Consider the following 27,345-nt stretch of genomic DNA (forward strand, 5'->3'; position numbering starts at 1 on the left):
ATACTTCAGCGATACGTTCGGAATTGATGGCAAGAAAATATCTGTGATAAAGGAAATTCCTATCAGACTTTTATTATATGACTATGACAGCAAGATTATTGGGTGCGCAAAGATGGAAGATGGAAGATGGAACCAATATGGATAATGGAAGAAGAGTGATTTGAAATTACTGGACTTAGTAGACTTGATGAGTTGGATTAATTGACATGTTTATTTAGAAAAAAAATTGATGGACATATATCTCAAAGATTGGAAACTTCTCTTTGACTTTTTGTGGAAGAATGAAATGATATGATGTTAATGAGATTTGAAACCAATTAAGATAACCGCTGGAGGAAGGTGATTTTATAATCTATTAAGAGGCAGGCTTGTTATATATTATAGATTTATAGCTGAACTACGACAAATCGGAAGTCAATATTTTTATTTTTATTTTTTTATTGTATTAGTTATTGATTTGTGTTTTTTTTTCTTTTTGTATTGTTTTGGTTTTGAAAATATGAATAAAAATTAATTGAAAAAAGAAAAACCGGAGATCCACCTTTTTAAATAAAGTATTGCCGGAGGCCGGAGACGGCCCCCTTTTGCCGGAGACTCCGGCAGAAAGCCGGAGACCTGGCAACCCTAGTTGAGTAGTGTTATGTAAGATCACTTTAAAATGAATATCATGTATTTCTTGCAATGTGAATGTGAGACTGCAAAACATTTTTGCTGCTTGATTCCCAGATACCTCTTTTGCTTTCAAAAGCTGATTAACAAATCTGGAACCACTTGGATAATGTGGAAACAAATTCTGAAAACTGCTCAGAGCTGCTTCAATTAATTAACTTTTTGATTAACTTCTGGAAGCTACTTATGCAACGCTTCAATTGCTTTTGCATTTGAAGACCACCTAGTTTCTGAATGCTCCTTTAGTGAGATCTTTAAGATTTCCCAATGAATGATAGAACTGAAAAAACTGGGTGAGAATTTTTTCCGTTCGCATTTCAAGCCAAATGTATCAATTTTGCACTTTCCAAAACAATATGAGAACCAAAACACAGCAATCCTTCTAAATTTGCACTTGGATTTTGCGATGCGGGTCACCAACCAACCAATGTTTACAAAAATGCATATAGTAGGAGAAAAAGTTCATAAAAATGATATATGGCATGCAAAAATGAATTATATAATGAGAAATGGCTTGCAAAAATGTGTACATTAGTCAAAAGTCCCTACAAATATGTTTTTATTAGGAGAAATTTACACTAAAATGCTGGAGAATTTTAATGAGGATCTCTCTTTTTCTTTTTTACATTAATCAGAATTATTTATTTGAAAGTAATTCAAATGAAGTGATATGCTATTTGATATTGCTGGTAACCACTAATTTATGCCTGCTGAGCACCATTATTTTTCTTTTGTGTTTTTCAGATGCTGGTCTAAAATTGGAGATGCAAAGCAAGGCCAAAACCTTTCTGTTGGCGAAGGGTGTGATTTCAAAGGCATTGTATCACATGAAATCTTACATGCTCTTGGCCGTGTCCATGAGCAGACAAGGACAGACCGAGATGATTATGTTAAGATATGGTGGGATCATGTGCGTCCAGGTTGGTTTTCAGTCTTCTGAAAGGATCTGGAATATAGACATTACAGTTACCTTATTTCTCCTGAAGACATTAAATTCAACATGCACGTACAAGCAGAGCTTGGAAAAGTTACTTTTTTGAACTACAACTCCCATCAGCCCCAGCCAGCATGGCCACTGGATTGGGCTGATGGGAGTTGTAGTTCAAAAAAGTAACTTTTCCAAGCTCTGCATACAAGGTTAAATATGGTAAAGATGCATACTTTGGACACTAGATTGGCGGTGGTGACTGATTTTTCTTCCAGTGATATATATTTTTCCTTTTTGTAATGAAAATGTAATTCCAAACTTAGAACAATTGAAATGTTCATTGAGCCACAATACAAAGAAGCACAAATACATATTGTATTTGGTAGTTGAGATTAGGGATGGGAGAGGATTCCCCTAAATTTGAGTTTGTTACCAGATTTCCCCATATTCCTCATGTTTACCATCTGTGTGAACCAATCCAGAGTGCTGCCAGCTTCCCTGGCTTTTCTCGAAACTGGAATTTTTTTGCTAACGAAGCTGATAACCCTGTCTGCTTCTTTGCTTTGCTAACATGAAGCTGACTTGCACTGGAATAACTGAGTTTGTCCCAGTCCATTCTTTCCCTGCAAAAACACCCCCCTCCTGCAGTCAGTTTTCAACTTTAAATTGTGAAAAGGAATCCAGCCCCCCCCAAAAAAACCCGTTGCTGCTGCTGTCATTGCATTTCCTTTCCTATTCCTTATTGCTTTTGACTTGAAACATCTCTAAGGGAGGCCTGCAGTGAAACGAGAAGGAGGTGGTTACGAGCAGGAGATGGAATCACTGAATTATTGTCCTTTGTTTTTGGGGAATGTTGCTTTTATTACAAGGATCAAGCAAGGATTGGTAGGAATTTGTTTTTAAACAGGACTCCTCCTTTCCCAAATAATCACAGAAAGCAGAGAGAGAGAGAGAGAGAGAGAGAGAGAGAGAGAGAACATTATTGGCTCTAGCCAATAATGGCCAAAAAATTCTCAGTTAACTGGAACCAAAACTCACACAACTGGAGAATTGTACTTAAGTTTGTTTGGGCTGAAAAGGAAAAAGGGGGAGGGTCCAGCAGCAAGATCTAGAAGTCTAATGTGGCATTGATCTTGGACAAAGTAGACTGAGCTGACTTCTGGAGCTTTCAGGATCAAAATATTAAAGGGGGGAAGACACACAAATGCAAAGCCTCTCCTGTGAAACAACTGGTAGCAGATCCAGTAGGCTTCCTCTCCGTGTTCCCCTCTCTTACACAACCATCCCATAGGGTGCAGCCAATCAAGCAACAGGCAAAGTCTCTCCATCCTGCTGAACATGTGATGGGGGGGAGTCCTGAGGTAAACATGTCAAAGTGCCAAAATAAAAGCTGCTGAGGACTTTTATTTTGGCACTTTGGCATGTTTGGCTGAAGAGAAGGGGGGTTGTAAAATTAGGGGACCAGAGGGAGAGGAGTTCAGCTTCTCTCCCTCAAAGCAGCCAGATCTGTGTGTGTGTGTGTGCTCTGTAAAGTGTATTGTTTTGTTACTCTGTCATTGTCCCGTCCAGAGTCGGACCCAAGAGGCTGAGACGCTGGTGCAAGTAAATCTTGTTTTATTAGAGTAATGGATACATCAAAAACAGTGCGCTTCATAGAGTTCCTACAATAACTCACTATAATTCCCTAACAACACTTTAGACCTGCTTTGCAACGTAAAAGAGAGTTGACGCAACACCCCCCTCCCAACTCAGCAGACTTATATAGGGGAAGTTTTGGAGCGCAATCTCTCACTCCTTCGTACCCCCGCCCTCTGACCAGTATGCTTTTCCTGCTGTCGAGAGCGAGGTGAAGGGGAGCAAACTTCCAAGGGCTCGTCTGACAAAACAGAGTCCTTATCAACAGACAGGGAAGTAGAAGGCGGGGAAGCCTCAGACATCTCTAAGTTACAGGTGGACAAAGGGGGAGTTATGGCTCTTTCACCGCTTGGCAAAGGAGGAGTTACTGCTCTTTTGGAATCCTCCCCTAACAGCTCCGAGAGGGCGTTTGGAGGCTGAGCACTATCCTGAAAGGGGGAGGGTTCACCTGTGGGAATTGGCGGAGCATCTAACACACTCCTTTCCTCCCAGGCTGGAAAAGACACAACAACAGCTGGACCTTCCGCGCCTTCTGGCCGTGGAGGCGCCTGCAATTCATGCCTTCCCCCTCCCTGCTCCTCGAGAGAGAGCGGAGGCTCGACAGTCATGAAACTTACCAGTCTGGGTCTTTACTTTGCTAACTTGAAACAGGCGTTCTGTTGCATTTTCCCTTGGCTTGGGTGGGTAGAAAGATCTAATACAATTTGGGAGGAGGTGAAGGGGGGATGTGGTGGAGGCACTGGTCAGAGGGAAAGCTATTTTCCTTTGCTAGAAATAACATTGAAAATGTTTTTTAATGGAAAAGAAAGGATCGCTAACAGCAAGAGATAGTGGAAAACGATCATACACAGGAAAGGATTGCCTGCCAGTTTAATGGAATGTAATCAGATCAGGAGTAATCATCAGATCCCACCCCTAGTTGAGATAATAATTTTTTACATATATTTGTTTATAGGATGACTCTCCAAACTCATAAGATAAGTTTGTATTCGTGGCCCGCCTAATGAAATAATGGCATCTTGGTCCACAATCAAGTTAATGCTATAGTATATGGATTGCAATCTCTTAGTGAGCACTTCTAGGAAGTAACCGTGTGTGTTTATTCCTCATACAGATCAAAAGCACAACTTTAAGAAAATGGACAACTACCATCTCACAGACTTGAATACTCCCTATGATTATGAGTCCATCATGCATTATGGCCCATCTTCATTTAGTAACAATAAAAGTTTAAAAACAATTACTACAAAAATACCGGAATTTAATGACATTATTGGCCAGCGCTTGGATTTCAGCACTGCTGACCTAGAAAGACTCAATCATATGTACAACTGCAGTAAGTCCATAATGAGACAGTGAAGTTGAGTTTGCAGAGTGGAAACTAATAGATCAATTTTGAATAAATTGACTTTATTAATAAGAAGTGGGAGAAGTACTGCTATTTAGTCTTCTAATATTTCCTTTATATTGTATACTGTCTTCCCCACCCCAGCAACATCTATCACCCTTTTGGATCAATGTGATTTTGAATCAGCTGATATATGTGGCCTGGTTCAGAAAACAAGAGGTGATACCAGCTGGATTCATAAGAAAAGTGACCCTGTAGAACGAGATCACAGCCTCACTGGACAGTGCAAAGGTAAACTAAACACAAGCATGCATAGCTTATCCATTCCCATTATTCTTTTGTGTAACCAAGTCTGTATTAGTTTTTTTCTTTTTATTGATTTATTATTATTATACAAAAATTTAACATAAATAATATAACAATATAAAAGTAACCCTAATCCCCTCCCCGCTCCCTAGAGCCATTATTTATGAATTGATTTAGTGTACATGCAAAGCTGTAGAAATAAAAAGGTAAGTATTAATATACAAGTGAGTGTTTTGAAGCTTGAATATTTAGCATAACATAATCATAATTAAGAGATATAAAATTATAAGGAATTAATTAATTGCTCAGGAAAACCAAATAGCTTTTGCTGATGGGGAAAGTTGTTTGTGTAGATCTTGTTGTGAAGTGAAGTCGATAAATCTCCACCATATTGACATAAATGTTTCTGGTTTAGCAGCACCTCTCATAAATCGAAGGTGTAATGTGATTTTGTCCAGTATTGCCATTGTCCAGATTTTGCTGTACCAGATCTGCAAGTTCAATTCATCTAGATGCTTCCAGTGTTGTAATATCGTTATTCTTGCTGCCAATAATAATTTGGAAATTAGATGTTTTGATTTTAGTGTATTATTTTCACCTTTGAATAAAGATAATAAGAATAATTCTGGTGTTAAATGTATTGTTTCTTTCGTAATTTTGTTGAGTTCATCTTGAATTGAAATCCAAAATCCATTGATCCTTGAGCAAGTCCACCATAGATGAAAGTATGTTCCTTTTTCGTTACAACCCCTCCAACATAGGGGGGATATTGAAGAAGAAATATGTGAGAGTTGAACTGGTGTGGAGTACCATCTATGCAACGTTTTCAAAGTAGTCTCTTTGTGCATGGCTGAAACAGTTTTATTGTATTGAGATACAAATATTGAGGACCAATCAGATATCTCCAATTGATAACCCAGATCTCTTTCCCATTGATTTTTTTAATCCTGTAAGATTTCCCATGTCATTTTCCAGTAATATTTTATACATTTTAGATACCAATCCTTTTCCATCATGACCATTTTCCAACAAAACTTTTTCAAATTGTGTAGTATCTTTTGTAGCATATGTTTTAATTTGAGGGTCTTTTAGTATAGAATTCAATTGGTGTGTATGTAGCCAGTCTAAATTCCATGAAGGAATATCTATTTTTAGTTGTTGGATAGTGATTGGTTTGCCTTGTGGAAAGAAATCTCCAAGTCTGAAGTATTTTTTCTTTCCCCCTATTTCCATATATTTTTTCAGAAAATCATCTCCTGCATTCGGATAGACTTGCAGGGGAGTCAAAGGGGAATATATCGGGGATAGTTTCATTTGCCAATGTTTCCAAATAGTGAAGGTAGACTTTGTGAATGGGTTATTAATATTTTTAAGCCAAGTATGACGAATTGGTAGGAAAGGTAAATTCCATAGCTTACTATTAGATAACATAGAATCATAGAGTTGGAAGGGGCCTTGTAGGCCATTGAGTCCAACCCCCTGCTCACAGCAAGAAATCCACAGCTAGAGCATCTCCCGCAGATAGCTGTCCAGCCTCTGCTTGAAGACATCCGTAGATTCCTCCAGTCTAATCCAAGTCTTTTTTGATCTCATTATCATGAAACTAAGTTGACGTATTTGGAATGCTATGTAATATAAATATAAATTTGGACGTCCCCATTCCCCTGAAGTTGTCTGAGTGTAAAAAGAGGTTAGTGCTAGTCGTGGTCTTTTGTTTTGAAATATGAAGTTATTTATTACATTCTGCCATATACGAATAGTGTTATGAGTAATAAGAAGGGGAAGCACCTGAAACAAATAAAGGAATCTGGGTATTATTTTCATTCGTATGGCCGCTATCCGACCTAATGTGGTGAAATTAATTTTTTTCCATTTATTTAAATCTATCTTCATTTTCTTTATTAGAGGGCGATAATTAATATGAAATAATTTTGAGATATTTTTAGGGATTAAAATCCCCAAATATCTAAAAGCAGAATTACATATGTTAACTCCTAATGTTTTATGAATCATCAATTGGTCCTGTGGACCAACATGCAAAAACATTATGGAAGATTTGTTAAAGTTAACCTTAAGTCCAGATATTTCTGAAAATGTTTCTAGCATTGATTTAAGTAATGGAGCTGATTGTGATGGATTCCCCAGCATTAGTGTCATATCATCTGCATATAAATTTAGTAAATGTTCTTCCTCATTTATATTAGTTTGATAACCTTTTATTTGAACATGTGAGCGTAGTTTCATGGCTAGCAGTTCTAAGGAAAAGGCAAATAATAGTGGGGATAAAGGACATCCTTGTTTTGTGCCCCTTTGTATTGGTATAGAGTTGGAATCCAAGTTGTTAGTGTGTATCACTGCAGTAGTTGTGTCATATAGATGGTTTATCATAGTTAATACTCTTTCTCCTAGATGATATTTATCTAGTACCTTTTTTAAATTATTCCAATTCAGACAATCAAAGGCCTTGTAAATATGATCATGGATGAGAATGCAGACCTGATGTGCATCACGGAAACCTGGCTGGATGAGGCCTCAGCTCCTGTACTTGAGGCCATGTGTCCAGCCGGTTTGCAGTACGTGCAGCAGCCAAGGGTTGGTAGGTGGGGAGGGGGAGTGGCAGTTATTTATCGGAAGTCTCTGATTTTTGCCAGACCACCTCTCCACGAGACCAAGTTTGTTGACTGCATGTACTGGAGGTTGGGCCCAAAGGGCAGTTTAGGGATTCTGCTTGTGTACCGCCCACCCCGCTGCACAGCAGACTCCCTGACCGAGGTGTTCGAGGTTGTCTCGGGCGTGCGGGTCCTTTCCCCCAGCCTATTGGTTTTGGGGGATTTTAACCTGCATGCCGAGGCGGCTCTCATAGGAGCTCCTCGGGATTTCATGGAAACCATGACTTCCTGGGAACTGCACCTTAGTAATACTGAGCCCACCCATGTAGCCGGTCATGCTCTTGACCTTGTGTTTGTCTCGGGAGGGGGAGGGAATGCTCTGAAGATGGGGGCTGTTTCTCTTAACCCCGTGTTATGGTCAGATCACTATCTGGTAAACATGGACTTCTCAATGCAGCACACCCTCCTCAGGGGACAGGGACCTATTAGGATGGTCCGTCCCAGACGCATGATGGAGCCTAAGGGATGAATACGCTGGGGAATTTGGAGTTGCCTGAAGGTCGCCCGGTCGAAACCCTGGTGACAGAGTAGAATAGGGAGATCACCGGGGCAATAGACCGGGTGGCTCCGAAACGTCCTCTCCCCCTGAATAGAACTCAGATTGCAGTCTGGTATACACCTCGGTTGCGGGGTCTGAGACAGGAGGTGAGACGACTAGAGCGCCGGTGGCGGAAATCGTGCTCTGAGGACGATCGGACACTGGTTAGAGCAGCAATAGCGGCCTACCAAGTGGCAACAAAGGCAGCAAAGAGGGATTTCTTTGCTGCCTCTATTGCATCCGCAGAGTGTTGTCCCAGGAGGTTGTTCCAAGTGGTCCAAAGCCTGGTCGGTCCAGTTGCGCAGGAACCCTTGGAACATTCTAAAGCCTCCTGTGACGCATTTGCTAAACACTTTGCTGATAAAATTGAGCGCCTGAAGAGCGCGATTCCGTATGCCGTGGATACAGGAAGTGGGCCAGAGTCGGCCAGTTGCAATCTAGTCAGGTGGGATCGGTTTCAGCCTCTTCCCTCTGAGGAAGTGGACAAGGTGCTCTCTACTGTAAGGCCGACCACTTGTTTGCTTGATCCTTGCCCTACATGGCTCATTATGAGCTGTAAAGAGAAACTGAGCGAAGGGATCATGGCAGTGGTGAATGCTTCCTTCTGAAAAAGCCCTCCTTGGATCCCCAAGTGTTGAACAACTTTCGCCCAGTCTCTAATTTACCATTCTTGGGCAAGGTGATCGAGCGAGTGGTGGCCAAACAATTACAGACACACTTGGAGGAAGCAGATTACTTAGATCCGTTCCGATCGGGCTTCAGGACTGGACATGGAACTGAAACAGCCTTGGTCGCACTGGTGGATGATTTAAGGAGGGCGTTGGATAGGGGAGAATATGCATTCCTCGTCCTCCTGGATCTCTCAGCGGCTTTCGATACCGTCGACCACGGTATCCTCATGGATCGCCTGGAGGGAATGGGAATAGGGGGCACTGTTCTACGGTGGTTCTGTTCCTATCTCTCAGACAGGCATCAACGGGTAGCATTGGGGGATGAGGTTTCAGACCCTTGGCCTCTCAATTGTGGTGTGCCACAGGGTTCTATCCTCTCCCCCATGCTATTTAACATCTATGTAAAGCCGCTGGGAGCCATCATCAGGAGATTTGGGCTGCGGTGTCACCAATATGCAGATGACACCCAGCTCTATCTCTCGTTCAAGTCCTCACTAGAGAAGCTAAATCCTGACAAGACCGAGGTGCTGCTCATGGGTGACAAGGGAAGGTTAGGAGATGTAGACCTGGTGCTTAATGGGGTGAGATTGCCCCTGAAGGACCAGGTCTGTAGCCTCGGGGTCATTCTTGACTCCCAGCTGTCCATGGAGGCTCAGGTTTTGGCAGTCAGCCGGGCAGCTTGGTATCAATTACATGTAATACAGAGGATGCGACCCTACCTTCCTGTCCATCTTCTCCCACAAGTGGTACATGCCCTGGTCTCCTCTCGCTTAGACTACTGTAATGCGCTCTACGTTGGGTTACCCTTGAAAACGGTCTGGAAATTACAGCTGGTACAGAATGCGGCGGCACGGTTGATTAAGAACAGCTGCCGCCGTGATCATATCACTCCGGTGTTAGAAGATCTACACTGGTTACCAGTTGTTTACCGGGCCCAATTCAAGGTGTTGGTATTAACCTTTAAAGCCCTATACAGTATTGGCCCAGTTCATCTAAAGGAGCGCCTCCCACATCACCAAATATGCCGCCTAACGAGATCAGCCACTCAAGACCTTCTCTCGGTCCCACCAGTTAAAACAGCTAGGCTGGTGCGGACCAGAGAGAGGGCATTTTTGATTGTGGCCCCCACCCTCTGGAATTCTTTGCCCTATGATCTCCGCCATGCCCCCTCCCTGCCAAGTTTTCGGCGAGCCTTGAAGACCTGGCTATTCAGGCAGGCCTACAAGATTCTGGGAGTAGATTAATTTTATTTTGCTACAGCTGTAGATGGTTTAGATTAATTTTAGATTGAAGTTTTGGTTTCTATGTTGTATTTTATTGTTGTATTTAGATTTTTAAATTGTACGTTGCCTAGAGTGGCCGCTGACCCGGCCAGATAGGCGACCCAGAAATAAAATTTTATTTTATTATTATTATTACTATCTAGATAAAATACCTAGTGATTTTTTTTTATATTTAGCATGAAATATGATGTTGAGTAGTCTTCTGATGGGATCTGAGATGTGTCTACCTGTAATAAATCCTGTTTGATCTATGTGAACCAAATCAGCTACCATCGAATTAAGTCTATTTGCAATTATGGATGTGAATAGTTTTTGATCCTGATTGAGAAGATTTATTGGTCGATACGATTCTACTTTCAATTTGTCTTTATTTGGTTTGAGAATGACAATTATACGGGAAGTCTTCCAAGTGTCTGGAATGTTTCCTTCTGTCCCGATGTAATTAAATAATTGGGTTAAATGTGGGACTAGTATTTCTTTAAAAGCTTTATAGAATGTGCTATTAAATCCATCTGGCCCGGGTGCTTTATTGTGTTTGAGTCTTGTAATTGCAGCAGATACTTCCTCTATTGTTATGTCTTGATTTAAGGATTTTTCCTGAGCATGTGAGAGGGTGGGGGGAGAAAAATCAAAAAGATACTCTTGGATTTTTTCTGTTTTGGTGGGTATATTATTATATAATTCCTTATAAAAATCCATAAAGCAATTATTGATTTCTTTAGTATCATATGTTGTTTTTTCTTGATGTGATATTGCCATGATTCTAGTAGCTATATGCCGTGATTTTAGGGCATGAGCTAGTAATTTAGAATTTTTATTTCCCCATTCATAATATTTTTGTTTCGTGTACCAGATGGATTTAGCTATTTTTGCAGATTCTATAGCTTCTATTTCATGTTTTTTCTTTTGCAATTCCTTTAGAGTGGTTTCAGAGTTATTTTGTTTGTGTTGAGATTCTAGTTTTTTCACTTCTAATACTAGCTGAGTTTTAATAGGTTCAATATTACGTTTCTTTTTGGTCATTTCATTTATACAGTAACCTCTCATTGTTGCTTTCATAGCGTCCCATATAATGTTAGCCGTGATTTCAGGGGTATTATTTATATCAAAATATTCTTTCAAATTTCTCTGTAGTGTTTTGGTAATTGATCGATCTGTAAGAAGAAATGAGTCAAATCTCCATATTGGAGTATATGGAGTATGTGAAAGAGTGTTTAAATATGCTCCAACTGCAGCATGATCTGAAACCAGTCTGGGATATATATCCGCCCTAGTAATGTTTGTTATTAAATTTTGAGAGGCCAGAATGTAATCTAACCTGGAAAAAGTTTTGAATCTGGGGGAATGATATGTATAATCTTTGATTCCAGTGTTTAAATGACGCCATGCATCTACTAACCCATGTTTCTGTAACAGATAATGCATGGGGGATTGTTTTTTTAAGGACGATGCTGGTATTCCTATACTTCTGTCTAACTTGGGGTCACAAGTCATATTTAAATCTCCACCAATAAGGATTTCTCCTGATGCAAACTTCTCAAGTTTTTTTTAGTATTCTGGATAAAATTTTGAATTGATTAGTATTAGGAGAATAAATTGATGCAAGTGTAAAATTACAATTTTGTAATAGTCCTGAAATAAAGATATATCTACCTTCTGAATCTATTTGTTGTTTTTGAACCTGGAAATCTATTGATTTAGCAAAAATGATTCCCACTCCCCTTGAATGATTGCTTCCTACCAGTAAAATTGGTTTACCGAAATAGTTATGTGGAAGAAGATGACAGTTGGGTTTTGGCTTGTATATTTCTTGTAAAAATATAATTGAAGGTTGCAGAATCTTAATGTAATCCGAAACCCTTCATCTTTTGATGACATCTCCCATGCCCCTCACATTCAATGTTAACACTTTAAGTTCAGCCATATGTTATACTTAATTGATCTATTTTGATCACCTGTATATTCCAATGCTTTCTATCATGACTCCAATCTCTCCCTATTACTTCTATAGAAAACCATTTATATTGACAAAAATTTAAGATGCGGCTCTGTAAATCCCAAGTAACATGTAACTCCCCCCAACATTAAACTAACTAACTAAAGACAGAGAAAATTTTCCCTGCGTACAGGTATTGTCTGAGACAGCCCTGTGTTAGTTGGCCGAATTTCTGAGGCTTTTTGCCTCTTGTGAATATATTGTAAATCCAAACAATACAATAACTTTTAACCAAATAAATCTATATGTTTCCGCTAACCCCAGCATGTTGCAGATGACACAGATATAGCCTTTTTGCGTGATATTATCTTGTTCCCTTGAAATTTTTCCTTGTGTTGATTCATGTGATAACCAACCATTTGATCAATATTTCTTTCTTGTGGATGTTGATCTCATTGATCTCTGAGGATTGGTTGAATTGAGAGATATGTCATGTCGTTGATGTCTTCTGCGTTTAGTAGCTTGAGGAAAGGATTTCCTATCTTCTCCCTCGAGTACCATGTTGATGAGATCATCAGATTCCAATTCCTCTTCTTCCCATGGAGAATTCAGATTGAATAGCACCAGTAAACTCACCAATTCCTGTCTGCTTGATGCTCTGTGTTGAACACCATCTGTTTCTATTATCAATGCAAATGGAAAGCCCCAACGATATTTAATGCCTGCTGTTCGCAATGCTTCTGTGGCAGGGCGAAACGATTTCCGTTTGCGTAATGTTTCTGTACTCAGGTCTTGAAGAAATAGTACAGGGCTACCTTCAAATTCAGTTTGGTCTTTTTTACGCATAATTTTGAGCATCTCTTCTTTTTTTGCAAAGTTATAGAATGCGACTATAATGTCTCTTGGTGGGGCATCATTTTTTGGTCGAGGGCCCAGGCTTCTATGAGCACGTTCTATATCAGATGCAGTGATGCTTGCTTCTGGAATTATTGATGACCACCAATTTATTAAGACCTGGGTGATATCTTTATTATCTGTCCATTCTTTAATCCCTCGCACTCTCAGATTCTGTCGACGGCCCCGATTCTCCTCGTCATCAACACGATTTAATATGTCTCTCTGATTGAGTATAATATGTTTGATTAGATCTCTGTGTTGAATGCCTATTTCTAGTGCTTCATTTGCAGTTTTAGCAGTATCCTCCATTTTGTTTGTTAAAGAAGATATTTTTTCATCCAAGATTTTAAAGCTGTCATCCCATTTTTGAAGCAGAGAGCTTTGAAGACATGCAAATTGTGAAGATAGTTGTGCTGTAATTAAGTCTTGGTCTAATTCAGGAGTTAATATTCGTATTGATTCACTTTTTGATGTTTTAGAAGTTTTCACCGCCATTTTGAAAACGCGGTTTCCCAATTATTTCTTTTACCCACGATGTCCTCAGTAAAAGTATTTGTGCTGTGAGGGAGTATTTCTTTCTTTTTTTTCATTCTATCGCTGCAGGTAATGCTCCTCTATCTTGTAGATATTTTTAATTGAGTTTTCTTCCGTTTTTGCGCCAAGGCTTTTTCAAAACAGCATCAGGGTTAGCGGAACTTGCGGTTTACCCTGTTGCTTTGGCGATCGCGCGCATGCACCCCCAAGTCTGTATTAGTTGATTTGATTACTGTGCTATCTTATGCTGACTCAATGGAATTACAGTCAGAAAACTGCTTATTGACTTATTTCTAAGTTTCTGATAATCATGGCCCAAACCGAAGTAGAAGACATGCAGCATGTAACATAAGCATTTAATAAGGAGAGTGGTTCTGTACTTCTGGTTAACTACCAGGCTTAAATTTTACACTTCTGAGGCACTTTGTTTTCTGAAGACTCTAGTCCACCGTCTGAATGATAGTTAAAGATAATCTCAAATAATTCATCCAAATTTAAGACAGGGTCATTATCTCAACCCTCTGGGATATATATGTAAATCTGCAGCAGAAACAAGATTACTGTAGCACCATAAAGTCAAACAGATTTATTATGGCATAAAGTTTAATGAAAAAGAGCACATGCAGATAACCTGCAGGGTATATGCAGTCTTCCACTCCCTGCCCCCCACCCCCATCTCACACACCTATTTTGCTGTCTCTTCAACTATTTCTGCTGGGTAGAGTGGTCCTTTGGAATTCCACTCTTGGGCCACACTCTTTAGCTTGGTCACCCAAGTGCAGGAATGCCTGCCTGCCTGCCTTCCAGCTGGCCACTTTTTTCATTGGCACTGCAGTCAGTAGCACTGTCCAGTGGTGGGAAGGACAATGGTCAGTAAGAAAGGCTTTGCACTGGAAGAGGTAGCAGGTACAGAAGGCACTGTGGGCCACACCACCAGCGGTGATGTTCTCCAGTAGCAACAGGAGGCTTTGGACAGATGGTGGGTGTGTGTGGATGTGAGAGAGTGTGTGTCTGAGAGATTTTGTGTGTGTGAGAGAGAGACAGAGAGACAGTGTGTGTGAGAGAGTGTGTGAGCGTGTGTGTGTGAGTGAGAGAGAGTGTGTGTGTGAGAGAGAGACTGTGTGTGAGACTGTGTGTGAGAGAATGTGAGACAGAGTGTGCGTGTGTGAGAGAGTGTGTGTGTGTGAGAGAGTGTGTGTGAGAGAGTGTGTAAGAGTGTGTGTGTGTGACAGTGAGAGTGTGAGAGAGTGATCCTTTGTTTGGCACACTGCTTGCTGTTGTCTGAGAGAATTTGGCTCTTTAAAAGGAACTTTGGGATTGTACACATTGTATTTATGAATTTTGAGTTCGTCATGTTTTGAAATTTCAACATCACACACAGTGTATTAAGTACTGGCAAAATAAAGCCCATGTGTATCAGTGAAGATGTTGCATCAGACTGGAGTGACACTGTTATCAGGATTCATTTTTTAGACCAGGTGTAGAATTATTATAAATATGTCAATCCTTGAACAGCAGCTATGTTGAGAGCATCATATATATGTCTGACAAAAGTGAACACAGAAGGTTGTTGGTGAGTAAAAATTCTTTTGATAAGGGGATATAGTTTTTCTTAATTACAGGCTTTTTAATGTTGAATTATAATAACTTGAAGGGAATATTTTCCACAGGGGCTTGCATGTTGTTTTGTTGAAGAGCTTCAAATTATTTTTGAATTTGCAAAAGCATCATGGATTCTAAAAGGGGGGGAGGGCTCTATTGCTCTCTGGATATTACACTGACTCCACATGCTCCCCCAAACTCTCCCTAACCTCAGACATAACAGTCTGATTATGGTGTGATGTATTCTGCACATGAGCAGAGGTTATTACTTCACATTTACAGGACTATGCCACACTTTGTAGATATATTCTGATGTGCTCTGATGTGCCCTGGCTCAAATGAAACAATCATATCTTTTCCTATTGGTTGGAATATTTTGTTCTTTTAGTTTAGAGGAAAAACATGTTTTTGGATAATGAAAAGGTAAATTGATTTTGAGGGGAGGGAGACTGCATGCAACTGGAAGTAAGTGTTCCTCACATTTTAAAAGTGTTTGTTTTTGTTTTTTTGGTAATGGTTATGTAGGTGTAATCAATACATGAAGTTGTCTAAAAATCATACTTCGACCCTCTTACATGACTCCTTCCTTGTCCCCTGATTTGCAGAAAATAATTGATGTTTTTTAGTGAGGAGAGTGGCACTCTGCACATGTATAATGGCACACTTTCCTAAGTACAGTAAGTACTGTACAAGTTCTATTGTAATTAAAACAGCCAGGTTAAAAATGGCACCCTACCAAATCAAGAAGTTACCAGCCTCTACTGGCAGGAGGGCTCCATTCTGGCTGCCCCCAATGCTGGATCAGATGATACTAGAATAAGGGAGCAGTGGAGATGGGGAGTCCGCCTTACCCCTCTGTCTCCTCCATTGTGCAGAATTCATAGAACTTCAGACTTGTAAATAAGAACAATTCTATGCTGATGGGATAGTCTGGGACAGAGCTACTGCCTTAGGTTAAGTCTAGCCAGTGATGGGGTGCAGGGGTGGTGGTGTTGCCTTTAATCACCTGTCTCCCATTCCCCCCCATTCCTCTCCCATTGCAGCCAGTAGGAGATAATTAACCACACCAACTTCAGGGCTAGTGTAATTGATGGCCCATTCTGGAGTGTGCGTCAGGGGAATGAGGGGGCTTAGCAGGGCCAGCCCCAGTAGGGTTGCCATATTGCCCGGTTAGCCGGGTTTTACCCGGATTCTATGCATGCCACCCAGCGCCCGGCTAGCCCTTTAGGTGGCCCGGATTCTCAGCTTTAATTTAAAAAAAAATTAAGTTTCTAGGTGGTCCGGTTCTCGAGATATACATAAAAACGTCAGCCGCCCCCCGACTGTTAAATCTTTCTTTAAACAGTACTGTATAGCACTTTGTAGCTTTAACCCCGCCCGTTCAGATTTGCAGCCAATCAGGGATTGTGTTTCAGTTTCCTTGACCTTAGGCAGTGTCTAGAAAACAAAATGGTGGTTTCACCCCCTGTTTATCTGAAAATCTCATAAATTGGGTAAGTATATACATTTCAGTTTTTTTTCCTCATGTGTGCAGGAGTCAGATCTTGGGCAGTGTTTTGAAAACATTCCCAATACTTGCTTTTTGTAAAAGCAATGCTAATCCCATATGCCCAGAGTAAATCCCATTGAATTCAATAGGACTTACTTTTGAGTAGACATGGTTATGAATGTGCTGAAAATCAATGGGACTTTGGAGTGAATGTAAAAAAGAATTGTGTTTGTGCCCTCCAGTCCTATTTTAAAGCAAGTAGGCAGGGCTTACTTAGGTATTACAGTTTTTATTCTGTAGGAAAGTATTACTGATTTTTTAAAAACTAATACTGATTTTTCTGCAATGACCAACTGGTTTGACAATAAACTATTATATGGGCTGTATGTATTTATACATCTGCAGTGTGTGCGTGTGCGTGTATGGAGTCTTTCCAACACCCTTGTGAGGTAGGGTTGGAAACCAAGGCAGCTCACAACAAGAGATAAAGCCATTTAAAATCCAATAACCATAAAAACAAGTATAAACAGTTGCAAAACAGCGTAAAGTGGCATGATTCAGAATTTTGGGTTGTGTGAATGAAGTTGCTTATCACTTGAAGTTACGTTTCTGTCCCTGTTTGAGTAAGCCCCACTGAATACGCTGGGACTTGCTTCTGAATAAATAAACCTGGGATTGCACTATAAATATCTTTACAGTTTGTGTAAATAATAAATATATTTGATAGTCATGCTTTTATATAAATATTTCTTCATTTATCATATTTTTGGTTTTTGGTTAGGAATCCTGACTGGTTGTGAGATGCTTAGTTTTCTGCCTTACTCATAGGAATCTTGTGGTGGTTGGTATGGTATTACATTTAGGAAAGTGTTACTGCATTTTGTGTTGTTTTTTTCCTATTTGCATTTCACTTATCTTTAACCTCACTCCGTTACAGCCATAGAAGCAACAGCAGCATATGCAATATAATTAACTCCCATTAGTGCTAAGAGCAAGAATTTATAATTATTATTTCAATTAAAACAAGAGGCTTATCAATACTTTGAAGAGGACCAGATATTTATTTTCTTTCTGAGCCCAGGACTGGGTCTTTCATGATGCCTGGGGGGGGGGAGCAGGAGAGTAGTCGATAAGACAGACATCCTGGCATTGGTAATCTAATTAGCAAGGTATGTGTGGGGTTGTTGCACACTTCCAGGCCCAGTTCATTTTGAGTATGGAGGTGGAACCTGTGTAGATGTGGTTGATCAAAGGGAGAATAAATTTTGAGTTAAGCAAAGCTCTGCTTTTATAAAACCTAAGAAACATACAGATACTTTGAATGTCTGAGTGCCTGCACCAGTGGAATACTGGAGGAACTTGTAAAGCTTGCTGCAACAGTATTTACAACTGAGCATGTGGTGTGAAAGACTCCTTTTCCTAACATTTTGGCTTCTTGTTTTTCTCCACCCACCACATCTTTGAAATATATCGTATATGGTTAACCGTACTGCTGCCCTGACTTACTTTATGTTTGTTGCTATTTTGTGTTTTTATTATGTTTTTATATTGATTGTGTATTTTTATTGTTTTTATTATATTTGTAAGCTGTCCTGAGCTCTGTTTTTAACAGCAAAAGGGCAGGATATAAATTCTCTTAATCAATCAATAAATACTCCATAGTGTTGGAAACTAGAGTCTAGGCATTTAAGGCTAAAAATGTTGCTTTAAAAAAAAAGATTTCTCACATCTTTCCCCAGTTTTTGGTGGTAATTCCTAGGCACAAAAACAAAACAACTGGACAATCCAAATATTAATATGCAAATATTTGCACAATATGCAAATAATATGCAAATAATTTGCATAATATGCAAATTAACCTGCCCGGATTTGTGGAACTGGAATATGGCAACCCTAAGCCCCAGGCATGCCGGGGCCTTGGGCAACACCCTGCCCCAGGCCCCAGTGCTCCCCTTCCACGATTCATGGCAGGATCACTGCCACTGATTGCAGGGCTGGAGCGTCAGAGCCCCTGCCATTCCCTCGCTTAACCTACCTTTCTTGGCTGTGTTTTGTGGCTGCCCTTAACCAAGATGGCGGCTGTGAAGCTCCTGGCCTGCGATCCTTTGGAACCAGCCCTGGGGTTTAGCATTCTGTGGATCCTCAGCACGTTCCTGGTATGTTCTTTGTCCCCACTGACAGCAGAACAAGTACACCAGCAGCAGCAGTGCGTCTCTCTCTCTCTCTGCCGCGAAGCAGCACTCCTGTCACATCCAATAGCCTTTAGCTGGCTTCAGGACTGCAGCTTTAATAATACACAATTTAAGTAAAACATGTAGAACTTGCCAATATTCACTGCTTTCCAAAAGTATACATTTTGGTAGCTGGCTGAACTAAGTGGTGGTCTTAATTAAGGATGAGTCTTCAAAAGCATTGTCACCTTATCCTCTACTTGAATAATCACAACCTCTTCTTGTGAACAAATTGCACTACATAAATGAATGACTGTAAAGTTATTTGCTTCACTTAATATCTTCTGAACACAGCCTAACTCTTTTTTTTTTAATGCAAGGTATTTTTATATAGTAGGCTATACCTAACATTGTCAACAAATTCACTGCACTAAAAAAAGATTATCTCCTGGGTGTAAAAGGGCCAACTAAAGATCACCCCCACAGTGAGTGAGTGGCTCAGGGGTTACATGCCCTGCCACCTGTGCAGCCGTGGGCAAGCTGCATAGTCCCAAGGAGCCCAGCTGCCCCCCAGGTGGCAGTTGTGGACAAGGAAGGGGCTGGCTTGTGTAGCTGTGGCAAGCTGAGCAGGCCCTAGCCAGGAGGCAATAGTAAACCCCCTCTGAATACCACTTACCATGAAATCCCTATTCATAGGGTCACCATAAGTTGGGATTGACTTGAAGGCAGTCCATTTTCCATTTCCCCCCATTAAATGTGGAAAGAAGCAATCATGGAGGATAATTTATGGATAATTTCACAGATTCTGTTGATTTCTGAGAATTCTTACCACTGGAGAAAGTTGATGCTATCAAAGCAGCCCAATCAGCTATATTTTTATAGACTGTGGATCCTGTGTTGTAACAGGGCAAAGATCAACTTATTTTCAAGGAAACCTAATAAAAATGGATGGGTAGCATGATGAAGTTATACATGTAACATGTCAACTTGATTTTCATTGGGAGATAAAAAGAGTTGCACATAAAAAGCTGTCATAGTTTCTTTTTAAATGAGGAAGACACAATCCAACAAATAAGGCTGCTGTAATAAATCACTGTTTAAACCATGAACGTTGAAATAGACTTTTAAAGGCCTGCTTATAACTTGCATTTCAGTTTCGATTCTATACCAGTCCAGTCTTGGAGGTTGTACTTTGGAAAGTATACTGAGAATAATCTAACAGAAATCCTTAGCCTCCTCAGAGAACCATAGTACCCAGAGCTCTTAGGAAAGGGAATTCCTAGAAGTTAATTTAAGAAAGAAATAGTACCCTAAGTGCTCAGTTTGTCAAAATGTGGGACCCCAGCTATATCAAAATTCACAGGATTTTTAAGAAGTAAAAAATGACAAGAGATTAAGATTCAAGAGATTGTAAATGCATGATATGACTTCAGGAGCAGTAGCTTCTTCTCCACAGATGCTGGCTACTTCATGTATTTTAATACCAGTTTTGGGAAGAGAGGCGAAACTGCTGTCTTAGAATCTCGCATTCTGTACCCAAGGAGGAAGAATCAGTGTCTCCAGTTCTTCTTTAAAATGACAGGAAGCTTCTGGGACAGGCTTTTCATCCAAGTTAAGAAGGATGATGGCACTGGAAAAGTCCGCAGGCTGGTTAAAGCTGGAACATTTCAAGGTAAATGCTGAAATCCAGAAAAATATTATTGGAGTGTCTTTTTGTAGCCATCACACACCTTGGTTTCAAAACACACCAAGATTTTATATCTGATTTGTTAGTTACTGCAATGGCCATGGACTTTGGCGGGCATATATTTAGAGCTGCTTCTCATACATGATTAACCTCCATGTAGGAAGCAAATGTAGAAAATAACATGCAACATTATATATTAAGAGTGTACAAGTATCTGTTTCACCATGTGCATCTATGAGAAGCTGCAATCTCTGGCAGGATCTGGCAGCAAAATAGATATTTATGCAGTCTTCAACACATGAGAGTGTACATCAGATCTACCCAAGCTGTGTGACCCACCAAACTGAACATAGCTCACCAGCCTTTGCAGTGTTGCCACACACATTTCAAGGTTCTAAAATGCACAAGGTTCTAAAATGCATGGTCCCTGCTTCAGTAACCTTCCACAAATTACTAACATCAGTACTAACAGTTGGATTCAAGCAGTAATACTTCCTTGGATTTGGAGAAATGCACATTACAAAGCTAATGAATTTTCATAAGGACTTTTTTAAAAAAAAATCACAAGCTGATGTGGGTCGTTAAAATTAACATTGGAAAGAAATACTGGAAAAATTAGAAACTGAGAGAAAATGAAATTGAGAGATTTGCCCATCCCTAGCCACTCTACAATTGCTTTTGTATTCCTGAGCAGTATGGGCCTTCCTTGGATCTCACAAACTAGCCTGGAATTGAAGCAAGTCATTGACTCTAATTCTCTGGTCAAAGTCCAGTGTTTGCCTATTAACGTAATCAAAGAAGATCCTCTTGTGTCAGTCTACCAAGATGTAGGTAAGGGTAAGAAGAAGAACCTCAGAAGAATGAGACCATTACGCTGAAATCCTCTCTCCCTTCAGTGCATGTTTTTCACTGGTTTTTTGAGAGCCAGTCATAGCATAATTTTGTTTTTGGAAAGCCATCCCTCCATAATTTTGAACTGGCTCAAAATATATGGGGATTATTCAAAATATGGGTTGAGAGGGTGGGGTGCTCAGATTAGAACAGCACCAAGTCATTGTAGTAACAGCATGCTTTAAGCTTGTCCTGACTTGAGCTGGAGCTTGCACACCACCTCCCAATTTGTAACTGTAGATTGTGGGGCTCGTTTCCTGCCCTGCTTTGATGCCAGCTGCCCTGCCTTCCCTAAAGTAAGGAGGGTTTTTTTCTGGGTGAAGGAGGCAAACTCGCAGGGAAGACAGAGAAGAGCAGAGGGAGGGAATTTGGTTTTTCAAATGAGGCTTTTCTAGTGTTTGACGGGGCTCGTCCTGTCTGGTGCTACTTGCGTATCCTTGTAATTCACAAGTTTCACATGATGTTGCAGGCAAGGAGAAACTATAACGCAGTCCGCTGATAATGCGAAAAGGAAACTGTCTCAGCTGCACTGTGCTCCTGTGTAGGCACTATGCTTTGATTTTTTTTCATGGGCAGGCTCTCTTATACCCCATCTCTGCTGCCCACAAAAGCCTCCGCAGCCGCTGCCTACTTTGTCTTTCAGTCACTCCCCCCCTCTAATCAATTTTATACAGTTTAGTGTCAATTGCACACCAATGCTCTCCCGCTAGCTGAACCAGGAGAGGTGTGCAATTGACAAGAAACAATGAAACTGACAAAAAACCTGCGCCCCTTCTCCATTAACAATATCGGTACTCCAGAGGGCTTAAACATGTAATATTGTGGGGCAGGGTCCCAAGGAAACAGCGGCACTAAACTTTTCCAGAGGAACGCCTACTTGTGTGACTAAAAAACAGCAGATTGGAAGCTACCATTGAGCAAGAAATGTGGACCTTGAAAAGCTATTGCGATGGTAAAAGCAGCTTCTTTAATATAAAGTTAGGCTCCCATGTGGATAAGCCCTTGAACACTTAAACAGCAGCGTTGATTTGGGGCCCATCTAGTGAATAGCTCTCCATCTCTAACTGGTTCCCCTATTGATACTGATGTTGGATTATTATTATGTTTTAATATGACATTATGATTAAGTTTTAAAAACTGACATCCACACTCATCTTATGAAGAATGTGTTTAATATTTTAAAATCTATTAAACAAATTGATATCACCAAAATCTGCTGAATAATTTGTACATAACACACTCTAGTGGACAGTTTAAAGGGCAATAATAAATTTTCAATGCATTTACCAGCTGAATAATATGCAAAGGCTGATTACCCACATTAGGTTTTTGTTCACTCTTGCAAGGCATATTCAGAGCTAAATGGGACCTCTCTCCTTCTGGATTATTGACAAATACTGCCATTACAATACTTTATTACAATATTACTAATGAGCACTGTCAACATGGGTAATCTTTCTCATATGTCAGTGTGGAAATCACAATGCCTGTCTTTACTTCCCATAGGAGACAGTGACCATAACTGGAAAATTGCCCATGTGAAGCTCAAAGGTCGAAAAAAAATCAGGTATCTCTTCTATGGCCTAAAAGGCAATCCCGATGATTCATCTGGAGGAATTTCCATTGATGACCTCACACTGAGTGAAACCCAGTGCCCCAATGCCGTGTGGCTTATTCATAACTTCTCTCATATTCTTAAGAATGCCCCTGAGGACTACTCCATGCTGAGTCCCCGATTTTATAGCCCCGAAGGTTATGGCTATGGTATAAGATTGTACCCCAGAGGTCTCAGTGGTTCTGCCTTTGCAAACTACACCCGCATATCTTTTCACCTGGCCAGTGGCGAAAATGACGGTGTTCTTGAGTGGCCAGCTCTAAACAGGCAAGTTACCATCATTGTGCTCGACCAACATCCCAATGTCAGGGAAAGGATGTCTGTTGAAAGGAGCTTCACAACAGATGCAAAACAGGTTTTGCCAGGTATGTAGTTTTTGCCTGACCAGGAATAGCTGAAAAAGCAAGAGGGCAGGGACCTCCCTGAGAAGCTAGAATGCAAAATGCCAGAGTTGTACATCAGGATCATAAGCGATGTCCAAGGGATGCTGAAGCCGAAAATCTTTACCTTGTGTGCTGTTAATTCAGCAGCCTAACCAAAGTGTGAATTTACTCATTAGCAATTCAGGGAAATGGGGAATAAAATATAACCAGTGATAAAAAATAAATACCTAAAGAAGAGTGTAACTGAAACTAATTTATCGGTGCACAATGCTTCATTTAAGGCATATTATTATCTTCAGATAAGGATATTATGAAATGAAGCAACTGGAAGCTATTTGATATACAATACAGGCAGTAGGTTGGCAAAGGTTGCACACCTTGTTTCCAGATGCTGAGCATTGCTCATTGTGTGGGCATGGCCAGAGGAGTGCTGTTGGTGGTGGTGCTGTACACCTTTCCTGGGTCAGTGGCAGTGTATCTGTCAAGCAGGTGCCCAATGCCCCCCTGCCTTTGTCGCTCTCCCTCTTCCTCTTGTCCCTATTTGCTTGCTCTGAAAGGGCAGCTGATTAGGCAGTAACAGCAAGGAGAAAGAGCAGGGACAGGAGTCTGAGGAGATTGGCAGTGGACCCCCTGCTTGGTTGTGCTTCCACCCTTGATGGCTGTCCTCTGTGATGTCTCCTTCATTTGATTTTTATCCCACCTTCCAGTCAAATGTGTTCCCAAAGCAGCTTGCAAAAGTTAAAATCAACATGACAGTTTAACAATAAATGAAAGTTTCTATCCAGCTACAAAACTATAAAACTATTAAATCAAGACAGGAACACAGGACAGCTCTAGTTTAAAAAGTTGTGAGCAGGGGTCTTTTGAAAGTGAGCTGGTGTGTAGTGCCACAGGGAAGGCTCACCAAGTTTCTGATATCCCGGGGACTTGCAGAAGGAGCTCAGGTATCCAGGTCCCAGACCACTTAGGGTTTAAGGGTCATAGCCAGCACTTCGAATTCAGCCTGTGGTCTAATTTGGAATCCCTGGAGCTCCCTCAGGACTGGTCATATCATGTCTTAAACCAGTGCCCGTCAACAATCTACCTGATGCATCCCGGACCAACTGCATTCTCCAAATGCTCTTAGAATCATAGAATCATAGAGTTGGAAGGGGCCTTGTAGGCCATCGAGTCCAACCCCCTGCTCACAGCAGGAAATCCACAGCTAGAGCATCTCCCGCAGATAGCTGTCCAGCCTCTGCTTGAAGACATCCAGCGAAGGGGATCCCACCACCTCCCTAGGCAGTCGGTTCCATTGCCGAACTGCCCTTACTGTCAAGAAGTTCCTTCTAATGTCCAATCTGAATCTACGCTCCTGCAACTTAAAACCATTAGACCTAGTCCTACCCTCTGGGGCAGCAGTGAACAAATCTGTACCCTCTTCTATGTGACAGCCCTTCAGGTACTTAAAGAGTGTAATCATGTCACCCCTCAGCCTTCTCTTCACCAGACTGAACATGCCAAGTTCCTTCAACCTTTCCTCATAAGACTTGTTCTCCATGCCGGCTATCATCCTTGTTGCCCTCTTCTGAATCCGCTCTAACTTGTCTATATCTTTCTTAAAATGAGGCGCCCAGAACTGAATGCAGTATTCCAGATGAGGCCTGACTAATGCAGAATATAGTGGGACTATTACTTCCCTCGACCTGGAAACTATAGCTCTGTTTATGCATCCCAAAACTGCATTTGCCTTTTTTGCCGCAGCATCACACTGCTGGGTCATGTTCAAATTGCGATCCACTACAATTCCAAGGTCCTTCTCACACGCACTACTGCTAAGCCGGGTATTTCCCATCCTGCACCCGTGCATTTTGTTTTTGTGGCCTAAATGCAGAATCCTGCATTTGTCTTTATTGAATGTCATTTTATTAATTTCAGCCCAATTTTCTAGTCTATCCAGGTCCCTTTGGATTTTATTCCTGTCTTCTATTGTGTTAGCTATCCCTCCCAGTTTCGTATCATCCGCAAACTTCATAAGGCTTCCCTCCACCCCATCATCTAAGTCATTGATAAAAATGTTGAAGAGTATCGGCCCCAGGACAGAACCCTGTGGCACTCCACTCGAAACCTCCTTCCAGTCCGAAGCAGAGCCACCGATGACCACTCTTTGAGTATGGTTTTCCAACCAGTTGTGAATCCACCTGACAGTATTTCCATGTAGTCCGCATTTGACCAGTTTGCTAATCAAAAGGTTGTGGGGGACTTTGCAAACGCTTTGCTGAAATCTAGATAGATGACATCTACAGCATTTCCACCATCTACTGAGCTAGTGACCCGATCAAAAAAAGAGATGAGATTAGTTTGACAGGATTTTTTCTTGACAAACCCATGCTGGCTCCTACTAATCACAGCATTGTCATCTAGATAGTTGCCAATGGACTCTTTTATTATCCGTTCTAATATCTTTCCCGGTATTGAAGTCAGACTGACCAGCCTGTAATTCCCCGGATCTTCTTTTTTACCCTTTTTAAAGAGCAGGACGATGTTTGCCCGTCTCCAATCCTCCGGCACCTCTCCCGTTCTCCAGGATTTCTCAAAGATGAAGGCAAGAGGTTCCGAGAGTACATCAGCAAGTTCCTTCAATACTCTGGGATGCAGTTCATCAGGCCCTGGAGATTTGAACTCATTTAGGTTAACTAGGTATTTCCTGACTATCTCCTTATCAATCTCGAACTGCAGTCCCGACCCCTTACTGAGATTGCTACCGATGCAAGGTTGCACACTGTTCCCTTTTTGGGAGAAAACGGAGGCAAAATAGGCGTTGAGCAGTTCTGCCTTTTCCTTGTTATCTGTCAACATTTTGCCATCCTCATTGAGCAGCAGTCCCACCGTTTCCTTGGTCTTTCTCTTCCTTCGAACATATCTGAAAGAACCCTTTTTGTTGTTCCTCGCTTCCCTCGCCAGCCTCAGCTCATTCTGGGTTTTAGCTTTCCTTACGCTATTCCTGCAAGCCCGAGCCGCTCGTCGGTACTCTTCCTTGGTGATGCGTCCTTCCTTCCATTCTTTATACATGCCCTCTTCAAGGGCAATCCTACAGAGAAAGCATTACAGTATTCCAGTCCAGTTACTAGGGTGTGTATCATCATAGCCAAGCCCTCATTTCCCAGTATGCAGAAGGTGAGTAAAGCAGAGCTGAAAAAAAGGCACTCCTGGCCCCATATGCAACTTGAACATTAGTAATTGGAGCTGGATTAGAGATCCCTCCCAACCTGTGAACCTGAGGAGGGAATATGACCCTTTCTAGAAGTGGTCTGGCATCTTCTCCTAGACTAGTTCAATAGGGCCAACCACGCTCATCAACTATGTGCAGTTTTCCCTCCTACTCTGATTTGGAATAGGGATGCTGAACTTGGATGAATTTAAATTGGATGGATTTGTTAGAGGCTATCTGTTGGGCACCCTAAATTAAGTTGATTTAAAACTGATCCTTCTTAATTGGCTCCTTCACACTCTTGACAATGAAAGTCTCTGGAAGTGTTACAAGGTCTAAAGCACCCACCCACCTCTGGATAAGTTGCCTGGTAGTGGTAAGTTTGGGAAAGAAAGTGGTAGGGAGGTCTCAGAAAAAGTGTGCTTGGGAGCATATAAGAAATGCCATGGGAGGTATAATTCCATGTTACATGGTTTCAAGAATATTTTTAGTAATGGGAATGGTATCTCCGCCACCTGCTTAAACAAAGCAGCCTATGCAGTCCGGAAGCTGTATGCCTCAAGTACAGAACTTGTTTATTGGTAATAATGTATAGAGCACAAAAAACATTATTACACAATCTTTATTATTTTGTAGAAAAAAATAATTCTTCCATATGGGGAAAACCCTCTCTTCTTGGAAAATTTGATATTTCGTGCAATTGCAGCCGGAGCAGAGACCGGGGATGGAGCAAATTTATCTCACATGCACAACTAAGGAGAAGGAATTATCTAAAAAATGATGATCTCATTATATTGTCAGAGTTTGAAGGTATACTATAATCTCTTAGAAAATGGAAAGCAGTTTTTTGACTTTGACCTGTTAAGAAAAAATAATAGAAAGTTATTCTTATGTAATAAAGAA

At 40.9% G+C, this 27,345-nt stretch overlaps 1 protein-coding gene across 1 annotated transcript in view; it reads left to right on the top strand.

Moving 5' to 3' along the window:
- MEP1A (meprin A subunit alpha) overlaps positions 1-27,345 on the top strand; it is a 54,437-nt gene that overhangs the window by 23,007 nt on the left and 4,085 nt on the right. The window contains exons 5-10 of the mRNA XM_061626199.1: positions 1,414-1,589; positions 4,347-4,568; positions 4,725-4,871; positions 20,133-20,348; positions 22,761-23,234; positions 27,079-27,252. Coding sequence (XP_061482183.1) covers positions 1,414-1,589; positions 4,347-4,568; positions 4,725-4,871; positions 20,133-20,348; positions 22,761-23,234; positions 27,079-27,252 — 1,409 coding nt within the window. The remainder of the gene's footprint in view (positions 1-1,413; positions 1,590-4,346; positions 4,569-4,724; positions 4,872-20,132; positions 20,349-22,760; positions 23,235-27,078; positions 27,253-27,345) is intronic.

This window comes from Rhineura floridana, chromosome 4 (assembly GCF_030035675.1).
Source record: "Rhineura floridana isolate rRhiFlo1 chromosome 4, rRhiFlo1.hap2, whole genome shotgun sequence".
NCBI classification, from domain to species: Eukaryota; Metazoa; Chordata; class Lepidosauria; order Squamata; family Rhineuridae; genus Rhineura; species Rhineura floridana.